The 11,495-nt window shown below is 30.8% G+C and overlaps 1 protein-coding gene across 1 annotated transcript; it reads right to left on the bottom strand.

Annotated features, from left to right (window-relative positions):
* Positions 1 to 1,803: 1,803 nt before the first annotated feature.
* On the bottom strand, positions 1,804 to 10,039 carry LOC135139377 (lipase member J-like). The gene is made up of 7 exons (XM_064069584.1): positions 9,878 to 10,039; positions 9,631 to 9,823; positions 4,113 to 4,227; positions 3,288 to 3,534; positions 3,080 to 3,226; positions 2,799 to 3,026; positions 1,804 to 2,742 (listed from the first exon to the last, which is right to left on the bottom strand). The coding sequence occupies exons 1-7, from the start codon at positions 10,037 to 10,039 to the stop codon at positions 2,563 to 2,565; spliced, it is 1,272 nt and encodes a 423-aa protein (XP_063925654.1). The 3' UTR covers positions 1,804 to 2,562.
* Between the last annotated feature and the right edge of the window lie 1,456 nt (positions 10,040 to 11,495).

Genomic DNA, 11,495 nt, shown 5'->3' with positions numbered 1-11,495 from the left:
TTTTCGATTTGATCAACATTATTTTAATATTATTTCATCCTGTAATCGGACGCTGGGTTTTATTATACGTAATAGTAAATCTTTCTATAATACTGACTGCCTCGTCGCCTTATACAGAACACTTATTTTGAGCAAGCTTGAATATGCTTCTATTGTGTGGTATTCTATATATCAAACCTACAATGTCATAATTGAAAACATCCAACGTAAATTCCTAAAATACTTATTCTTAAAATCTCATAAAGTTTATCCCCCAAGAGGATATAACCACGATCTTCTCCTAGATGAATTTAAGTTTATCCCTGTTTTAGCAAAGCGTCAAACTAATGTTCTACTTCTATTATATAAATTACTTCACTCCCAATTGGATATACCTTAAATGCTTGAAAAACTGAACTTTTTGGTCCCACGAATGTATGCCAGACATCATTCAACTTTCACCTACAATATCCCCAGGACAAATATGATTGTTAGATCGCCGCTATACCTGATGTCATCTTTATATAATGAAGTTTGTAATGATGTTGACATATTTCATTTGAGATATTCAACGTTTAAAAAATGTGTTGAAAGATTTTTTTTTTTTGAAAAAGTAGGTAATATTTAGTAGTATTCATTAATTTTTGTATTAATTTAGTATTAGTTTAGCCACTAATCTATCGTTTCGTAGTTTATTTTTCTTTTTATTTAGTTCTTTTTTTTTACATACAATTGTTCTTTTAAGTTGTACCTGTAATTGGTGTATTTTACACTGTTGGGAAATAAAGACATTATTATTATTATTATTATTATTATTAAAAATTCATCATATTTTACACATAAAACTCTCATGCACGAATCTCATTTTATTTATTAATAAGTCTGACAGAATAGAGGTATTTTGCCATAAAAATAGATATTTTAAGCACAAGTTCGTAGTGTTTATTAATACTAGGAAAACTTACTTTCTACATCAGCAAACAGCAACAAACACTGATTGCTAACTGCAAAGCCATGACTCCTCCTTTGTGTACTAAACAATTCAAAGGTGAACAAAGTTGGGTTGGCTCAATGAAGTTAAGTCAAAGTGTTATTTCATTTAACATTTGATTCTAATTACAGTTTCAAAAAAAATACTTAGAAGCTTTTAAGACGTCTGAAATTTGCATGAAAACAATTTTTCACTATCTAAAAGACGAATCTAGTTCCATTCTCAACATTTTACATAATCTGACAGCTTCATTCTGAAAACGCTTTTAAAAGTTCTTTATTTCATGAACTTTTAAATTCTAATTTAATCTTTCACAAGGAATTTAGATATTTTGAGAAGAAATTGTTGAATGAAGGCTTTCAGGATTGAATTATAGCAGCATCCAAGTGAAATTTAATCGATGCTTTCGGAAGCTTTGTGTAATCCAGCATTGTAGTTCTAGGTGCTCGGACTGAATCTTTCGAAACTGACGATCCGATCGGTGGGATGTATTTCCACTCACTGAATCGATAATGTTCCAGAACATATTCCATTCTATACACACCAATCCATTTTTTCCATTCTCACTTTCGCACAAAACATTTAACCTTTAGTCAAAAGTATAGTTGCCCTCAAACACTGTATATAAAATTGTATATAAAAACATGTGTGAATAAACCGTTGAATAACTTTTCGCTCATGCTTGACACGTTTTCCAAAATGAATGTTGTACTTAAAAGCTAAGAAAATTACGTGTTAAATATTAAACTGCAATTTTGTTAAATTTTACTAAGAACTTGAATTCCTAAAATAGGATCACTATATCCTCCTTCAACAAAATTAAAACCTTTACAAATATTCACACTAGCTTAAAACTAGTAGGACAAAACTTAGATTATACGTCAAATGTTTTCCAAAACACTACAACACTACCTTAGGTGCGGCAAAACCTAATAAAATATTTTGTGCAATTTGTGCAATTAGTCCGTTTAAATTGTCCAAGAATAATCGTCACACTGGACAAAGTAATTCAGTGTGCCTTGTTCAGTAATTGCTGAGTGAGGCAGCGCGAGTAAATCCCTAGCTTGACGGCCCCCCAGGACATGTCACAATCCTGCCGATGGAGGTGTTGAGGAAGGCGAGCTGCTCGAAGGTCTTCATTTCGGGCTTTTTGGATACGGCCTGGGTGTAGTCAGAGATGGCTCGTTTGACGAGGGATTCATGTGCTGCACCCAGCACCAATGAATGGATCAAGGTGTGCATTAGTCCGTTTAATTTGTCCTACAATAATAATCATTCGGTACACTGGATCAAAAAATCCAATTTGAATTGTTCAGTGATTTCTGAGTGAGAATCAAAAATTCACTTTGACAATTCCATGTTCCATGGCCAAAGACGCGGTCGTCGAACTGAGATGGAATGCATACACAATATTCGATGGAGAAGAAAGCTGTCTGTTATTCTACTGATGTGTGTTGGAATTTTTGAAGTCCCCTTCTTCGGTTGAATGAAACTCCAGAATTTTTTGGGATCACTAGAAATTGATGCCCCAATATTAGTCAAGTATTTTCTATATGTATAACCAGGTGTATGTATCGTTTTTATTAAAAGCATTAAACAGATAATTCATTTTCTATAATTTCTCTTAAATCCTTGTACAATAATTCCGTCAGATTAGCGGCAAATAAAAAGTCGACGTGACTGAACTGGTGCCTTTCATTTTCGTCGTTGATAGGTATCTTGTAAACAGCTTTTCTTTCGCTTCCAAGTTCATTAAATATCCTCATCATAGTCTGAAAAGAACATGTTACTGTTATCTCGTAATAAATAATGCAGTTTCATGTTTTACTCTTTCACTGATATACACATCCTTCTTCCCATAACAAATGAAAGTCGGAACTTTAACATTTCTTAAATTATAAAGAGGGGGTTTGTCTTGACCATATATTTCTATGTTCTTCGCTACTCCATAGTCAAACTTTTGGAATCTTTGTGTTTCATAAAACTGACCATGCTGAATAATTTCTTTCGCCGATAAAGGTGCAGGAAAATGACCAAAAAAGTTTAATAGGTCTTCCTAAAAATCTACTGTTAATAAAATGTGATGAATTATTGCTGGAGCAAAGTTACGTTGAGAAGTAAATTAGAGTGCCCTATAATTTCGAACGCCACAAACTGACATATTTGAGGGAATTTTGGACATAGGGCTTGTGAGAGTGCTATGATAGGTTTAGGATATTGAAATATGGCACCAATACCAAATTTGTTTAAAGTTAACTAAAAAAAAATAAATAAATAAAACATATAGTCAATAACATCTACAGAAACAAGAATATACCCCAAGTAATTGTGCCACTGTGAAAAAGTTCTTAACATTTCCAGTAGGGTCAAGATACGCGGTGGGTGTAAAGGCTACGATTCCTCTTAGTAATTGTTCGATTTCTTCAGGGTGTTCCGACGTATACATAAACAACAACATAATGGCTCTAGAGTGTCCCATGTAAATTATGGAACCTGCTTTTCCAGTAACTTCGGCAACTTTATTTAAAAACGAAGGAATGTCGTTGGCTGCTAGCGTGTCCAAACTAAAAGTTAGTTAAAAAATAAATATACCGCGTGTCCGGAAAATCGCGGATTAACTCTTCAGCACCTTATATACGGGAGTTTCGGGAGTCCCAAAAAAATAATAAAAAAATTCTTTATGATGTAGATTACGAAGAAAACGTAATTTTATAAAAGTAAAATTGGCAACACAGTACACACCTTATGTGTGAATACCTCCGGCTTACTTTCTGGTTTCTTAGTAACGATGGTGATTGAAATCCACCTTCGCTTTATATCAGGCAAACATTGTTGTCAAATGGAATTTTATCAAATTATTACAATATCTTTGTGCATTCTAACTGAAATGGTAATTAAACATGGTCATGGCCGAGAAAAATATTAACTTAAAGTTTTATTACTAGTTATTGTGATAATGAATGTGTTGTTTAGTTGTTAAACGTAGCAAAAGAACCAATTTTAAAATCATTATAACTCCACCAAAACGTGAGAAGGATTTTTTTCACTATTTTTCCCAGACTCACCAGTTGATTGTTAAGAGCGTACCGGAGAGTTAATCCGTCATTTTCCAGACACCCAGTATAGTATAACTGAATCATACTTATAGTCCCAGTATTCTTTATTGGAATCCTTCAAAGCTACATGTCCTCGTGAATATATGGTTCCTCTTTGGTTGCCTATCCAGACATCGTATCCTTCGGAAGCCAACTGGAAAGCTAGTAAAATGTTGGAAAATTTATTTGTGTTCTTGTCTGCAAGGGGTGGCAGACAACGGGCTAGAATGCCTCGATGTGCGTGGCTTTAAAGATGTTAAGGGGAACGCTAGACGAGAGACAAGTTTGAATTGGGCGCCATTTGTTGCCTTAAACGCAACCAGCAATTCTTCTTTAAATCTACCTGACGCGCTGGGATAGACGACTACCGGACGTGGGTCATAAAAACATCGTAAGCCGATAATGAAGAATAATGACAATTTATGACAGGCGGCCCACAACATACCTTCAGCACAGAATAATCATGTCTCGTATTCTTTTGACATATTAATTTTAATATTCGAGATAATTATTATATTATTCAAACACAATTTAGACACTGTAGAGCAAACAAGGCTTATCAAGCCCGTCTATTACTTTATTCGCCTAAATGTATTATTAATACCGTTTTCTTATTATTTAGATAAGGGTTAAGGGAACAAATTAAATGCACAGCTCTATTTTTAAACGCTCTGTATTTTTGCTCGGTAAAAATGATAAATGCTAAGTTATATAATAAATGCTCAGTTAAAAAATAAATTCTCAGTAAAAATAATTATTTTTACTATTATTATTATATTATAATATATACTTGGTGAAATAATAGCTGCTTAGTTAAATTAATAACTGTTCGGTTAAATAAGGAATGCTTAGTAAGAACCCTACGTGCTAAGTATAAAAATTGGTCGAAGGTTATTTCGACAGAACTTCCCTCGCCCGTCAAGTGCAGCACAATAAATAATAATACCGCAGAAGGCGCAAATTCAAAAATGAAATATACTTAAAATAGACAACAAATCGGAAAAATCGAAAAATCAAAAACTTTAAAAATCGAAAAATCAAAACATCCAAAAATCGAAACATTAAAAAATCAAAAAATTAAAATATCTGAAAGTTGAAAATCCAGAAATTGAAAAGTTCTCAATATTCAAATCCTGAAAAATTGAGTATTAAAAACTTGAAAAATTGAGAAATCCAAGCATCAAAAAATAGTAAAATCGAAAAATGTAAAATTTAAAAAATCCAAAAATTGAGAAATAAAAGAAAAGAAAAATCAAAAATTTAAAAATTCGAAAGATTGAAAAATTAAAATATCGAAAAATTGAAGAATTGGGAAATCGAAACAACAAAAAAATCAAAAAAACAAAAATCTAAAATTCAAAAATCTAAAAATTGAACACTCGAAAAGCCAAAAAGTAGAAAATTTGAAACATCGGATGTTCAAAAACTGAAACATCGAGAAATCAAAATATCGACAGTAGAGGAGTCAAAAAATCAAAAAATTAAGAAATCAAATTAGACGAAAATTGAAAAATCGAAAAATCGAGAAATTGAACAATCTAAAAATTAAACAATTTAAAAATCGAAGACTTGGAAAACCAAAAAATCTAAACCGAGAACTTGAAAAATCGAATAATCGAGAAATCAAAACATCAAGGAATACAAAAAAATTAAAGGAAAATCTAGAACTTAAAAATTGAAAAATTAAAATACCTATCGAAAAATTGAAAAACCGAGAAATCGAAACATGAAAAAATGGAAAAATTGAAGAACCGAAACACTGCAAAATTCCAGAACTGAAATACTGAAAAACTGAAAAATGGAAGGAAAATTGAAAAATCGAAAAAGTGAAAAAATTCAAAACTGAAATCTTGAAAAACTGAAAAATGGAAAGAAAATTGAAGAATCGGAAAAGTGAAAAAATCCAAAACTGAAACATTGAAAAATTGAGAAATCGAAAAATTGAAAAATCACAATTGAAGAAAGAATTGAAAAATCGAGAAATAGAGAAATGGGAAAATCAAAAAATCAGTTAATCGAAAAATTGAGAAATCGAAAAATTTAGAAATGTCAAAAATTGAAAACTGAAAAATAAAAAAATGTAAAAATCGTAAAACTGAAACATCGGAAAATTGAGAAATCGAAAAATGAAGAAATTGGAGAAACCGAAAATATGAAAAATCGAGAAATCGAAATCGAGCAAAACTGAAGTATCGTAAAGTTAATAAATTGAAAAACTGAAAATTTTTGAAAAAAAAATCGTATCAAAAACTAAACATTAAAAAAATCGAGAAATTGAACAATCAAAAAATCAAAACATTGAAATCCCAGTAAGTTGATAAATAGGAAAATTTAAAAAACAAAAATTTTAAAAATCCAAGAATTGAACAACAAAAAAATCTAAGCCTGAAAACTCAGAAAATCGAATGATCGAGAACTCAAAATATCAAAGAAAACAAAAAATCTAAAATTTAAAAATTCGACAAATCGAAAAATCATGGACTGAAAAATCGAAAAGTCGAGATAGTGAGAAATCTAAAAACCTAAAACTTTAAAAAGTGAAAAATTAAAATATCGAAAAATTGAAAAACCGAGAAAACACAATATCAAAAATTTGAAAAATGGTAGAAACGAAATATTGCAAAATTCCAAAGCTGAAATATTGAAAAACCTAAAAATGGAAGGAAAATTAAAGAAAACAGTGAACAAATCCCAAACTGAAACATTGAAAAATTGAGAAATGGAGAAATGGGAAAATAAAAAAAATTGGTCTAAAGAGTTTAGACAGTACTTCCTCGCTATCGGAAACGTGACGACTGCATGCCTATTATGTTTTTTTTTCACATTAGATTTCAAAGCATTCGGTTCTGTAGTTCCTGATTAAATCAATCAAATAAATTTGCGCATTCATTAAATTTTTTAGTCACCTGTATATCCGAATCCAAAAAATATGAATGGGATGATAAATTACAAGAGGAGACTCATCATATTTTGTATATTTTAGATAGGAATTATTCAGCAAAATTTTGAGGTGACGTCATCAATTTTTTAGAGGGGATAAGTAAATATATTGTGATTAAAACGGTCCTGGTTTAATAACAAAAAAATATTGTTCGTCTATGAAACAAGTTCGTCTTAGACAAAGTATTCGTAAAAAAAAATATGTCGTAAAAAAATGTACGTATGCTGGTCCCGACTACGATTATGGTTTAAATATTTTTTAGATAATCCTGACATGGATGTAGAAGCATTTGTGACAGCCAAAGAGCTTTTTTTGAGAAAATTATCTTTGAATTTAGACCAAATTGAAATAGACACTAGGCAATAGGCACATTTGGGCAAAAGAAAGGGAAATTAGGGTTACGGCTTCAAATTTTGGACGTATTTACAAACTTAGATCAACTACAGCAACAGCTACAACTGTGGAGTCTCTGTTGTACAGTACATTTAGAGGTAATAATCATACATACTATGGACAACAAAGTGAGGAAAAAGCTGTCAAGTGTTTTGAAATAAATAAAAATATAAAAACTGAACGGTGTGGCTTGTTTATTTCAAAACAATTTCCTTACTTGGCTGCTAGTCCAGACAGGGTTCTAGAGGATAGGAGTGCATTAGTCGAAACTAAATGCCCTTCAAAATCGCAAGATTTGTCTCCCGAAGAAGCGGTTAGAAAAAAAATAATCAAATTTTGTACATTGCCAGACAGAGAATTGAAACTAAAAAAAAATCATGGTTACTACTTTCAAGTCCAGGGACAAATTCTTGTTACGGGTATTTCACAAGTTTATTTTCTTGTGTGGACACCTAAAGGAATTGATATAGAAAAAAACGCAGAAATATGTAAAAATATGGCAGATAAACTTGACAGATTTTACTTTGGCGCATTATTGCCCGAAATAATTGATTTAAGAAGAAGGAGGAACCTGCCTTTGCGAGAGATTTTTTTTTTAAATAAATAAAATTTGTTTCTATTTTTTGATGTACTTTAATAATTTATTAGGAGTACATTTTTCATCACCAAGACTTGCATATTTTTATTATAAATATATTTTTAAAATGATCTCTGAATGAAATGAAATGAAAACATATACGAGCACTTTTTTCGAGTAAACAATGAAGGGAGAAGTTACTGGGCGTAGGGCTTTTTTAAAATACCTCCTTTCTGGGATAAGTAGTAGATACACTTAGCGACTTATACATGTTAAACAAAAGCTATATTTTATATATTTTTTATTATTATTATAAATATTTTTAGTAGTTTTATTAATTAACAAAGCAAAATATATATTAACAATAATATTACAATGAATTTTTAGTAATCATGTGTATTGAATTCAGGATCCTGAGTGGAGTAAAAATTTGAGAAGAAAACATACAATGGTGCTTTTTTTACGATATTTCTCAGCCATATTTTTTTAATTGATTGAATTGGTCTCTGCGCTCTAGAATATGAAAAAAGCTGCAGTTTGATGTACGATACATCTATATTAATATCATTTTTTTCATACAAAAAACCAAAAAAATGTTATACCTTGTCTAGCGAGTCCCCTTAATGAATAAAAAACGATGTATTTTAATTCTTTTAAAACAGTTTCTTGTTTTAGTTATTTTTTTTTTTTTATCTTTTTCAGATCTTTGATGTGACTGATAAATGTAAAACCGTACAAAATAATAAATATGTCCCTAAAACATGGAACACTTTAACTGCACTGCTAAACTGGACGATAACATTTTTGTTACAGATAAATAAAGCTTACATCGCGCTTTTAAAATTTTAGACGACTTCTCAGTGTATTCAAAAAAATTTTCATAGCCAAGTCAAGGTAAATTAAGGTGGTCATTGTAATAATAATAATCATAATCTCATAATCACAATATAACACATAATTACAAGATCGACATTTGCTCTTCAAGGGCTGTTTGAAAAGTGGCTGCAAAATTTTGAAAATTCCAGCTTTTATATTAATCGCCATTGTCATTCCCCTCCCCTGCTAAATTACTTTTATTCCACGTGGATGGTTTTTGTCCGAGAACGCAACGGTATATCGACAGAGATAATAAATAAATAATGAATGCGTTCCTAGAAAGCAGTTATATTTTTCCAGTTTCGGACGTCTAATCCCCAGGTACATGAATCTTACCAGTGCAAAAATGAGCCAGTGAATTCCTTTAGTATAATTAAAATACTTAAAATTTGCGGTAACGCCATCAAACCAAATTTAAACTACTTGGACGACAACTAACACTTCGACAAATGATATATAAACCTCAAAATTTTTAATACAGATTAGAATAAATAATTTTGTTGATATGTTTTATGGTACGGTTTTATCTTTATATTTTATGATGCAGCTGTCAGTATAGAATTGGTAATATTATTCATTTATGAAATTTAGAAAAAATAATTTGATTTCATTAATTTAATTTGGATACTGTTCTAAAATTTGAAAATTTCTGCTCTTTCTAACAAAAACTGACATCAACCATATCAAACATTAAGGTAATTAAAAAAATAGTAATTAAAACTAAAAAAAACTGTTTTAAAGCAATTAAAACAAACCGTTTTTTATTCACAACACTTACGTATTGATCTGTTTCCAGCAAAAACCCAGGCAGATGAGTCCGATAATATGCTATGGAGAAGAAAAATGGGTTGTTTATTTTTTCTGTTGTCATATTCGTGAGGTGGTATTCTAAAAATTTGCAAGATATATCCGTCAGGGGTAGTTACCAAATGTGATTCTACTTTGAAACCACGTCTTTGTATAATTTCTGGCTATAAAATTTGTACAAAAATAGATCTACGGACAATAATGGAAAGAAAATTTACCGTAGTGGCTCTCACATCCGGATTTTCGTAGCAATTTCCGCTAACACTTTTAAATGGATAACTGCCCAAATTTCTACAGGCATTGTTGTTAAAATTTAAAGAATTCACGTAACTTAGATTTAACACTACACAACAGGTTAACTTGAAATAGTTTAATAACATCGTGTTTTGATAATGGAACACATGTGAAGACATCGAAAGCGAAAGGTATTTCCTCTACTTCTTTTCTTGCAACAACTTTTGCCATAATTTTATTAACAAGTTGAAGTATAAACACGAATTTTTTTTAATGAGCCAGTGATAGTGACCTCAAAAGTTACAAGTGTATCGTTTTAGTAATTTCATTACACAATTTTACGGTATTCAGGAAGAAAGGAAATGAAATTTTACGCTGGATTTATATCTACACATATATAAAGTAAATTTTAAATATATAAAAACGGCCTCTTGCTATGACGAATTTTTCAGTAATATATTTTTCAATGTTCTACGGAAAAAATATGTGGTCCAGATTTAGTAGTGTAGTAATAAGAGTACACTGACTTTTACTTTCTCCTTTTAGTTCTGAATATGTATTATATATCTAAAAAGCGAAATCACCTAATATAAATCTTTAAAACTTTCTTCCATTTAAACTCAATCCCTAAATAGCCTTAGGTTAATTTAGATTGCAACAGTCTTAATTGTCAGTTTTTATGCAGATGAAGAATAAAGACGGTAAAAATGTAAGTTTCGCTTCAAAAAAAAATTTCTTTGTGCCTTCTTACCTTGTTAATGTGTAAGTCATAAGCTATTTTTCTCAAGATCGCATTACAAGTAGCTTCGTTAACTATTTTATGCAACAAGTAAACACCAAGCAATATTTTTAATATGAGATGGAAATCCGAGATTTTCATTGCAGTCTTAGCAGGCAATTTGCCACCCATTTCTTACATAATTTTTCTTACATAATGCAACTGGCGCTTTAAGATCCATAAGCTGAATTTTTTCGGCGAAACTCAGCTCTGCTCAGGTCGGGCTTTTACTAATCTGTCAAAGTTGTATCTAGAAATGCGATTTTCATTATATTGTACAATTTTTTGCGCCGTTGTCGTTTTACTTACTGCATGTCTGCTATATGTGCTATTTAGTTTCATGTATGTACCGTTATTTCGACGAACTTCAACTCCGGTCCAGGTCCGGGGTTTACTAATTTAGCCATGGCATTAACTCCAGTCTATCTGACTCTAGCTATACTCATTTAGTACGGGAACACATCCAACTTATTTTGGATTATGGATTAAAGTGAAAATCATTTTAATAATTTAAATAATATTAGTATTTATTCAGTTACAAAATTTTGCAGATTGTACAGTACTAAACACAGCAAGTTGTTATAAATTATAACATAATATTGGTACATTAATGAATCAAATACAAAGCTGAAATTTGGCACAGAGGTTCCCTTTATAAGGTAGAGAAGGAATAAGGCCCGATTTTTCGAAATTCCAATGGGATAGGGAAAAATATTTATTTATTAATCAAGGAAATAAACAACGATATTAATCCCGAGACTGAAAGTGATCTACAGTCGAGGGATTTAGAAACCTAAAGATAACGACACAAAAAATCCATCAAA

This window comes from Zophobas morio, unplaced genomic scaffold (assembly GCF_036711695.1).
Source record: "Zophobas morio isolate AGI-343-1 ecotype UQ-CSIRO unplaced genomic scaffold, CSIRO_AGI_Zmor_V1 ptg000031l, whole genome shotgun sequence".
NCBI lineage: Eukaryota > Metazoa > Arthropoda > Insecta > Coleoptera > Tenebrionidae > Zophobas > Zophobas morio.
This window is presented reverse-complemented; position numbering and strand designations above follow the sequence as displayed.

Coding starts and splice junctions, on each gene's coding strand:
- LOC135139377 (XM_064069584.1), bottom strand. CDS start 10,039: ATGTTATTAAACTATTTCAAGTTAACCTGTTGTGTAGTGTTAAATCTA. Junction 4,228..9,630: donor TGCTGGAAACAGATCAATAC/GTAAGTGTTGTG, acceptor ACATTTTACTAG/CTTTCCAGTTGGCTTCCGAA. Junction 3,535..4,112: donor AAAGAATACTGGGACTATAA/GTATGATTCAGT, acceptor ACTAACTTTTAG/TTTGGACACGCTAGCAGCCA.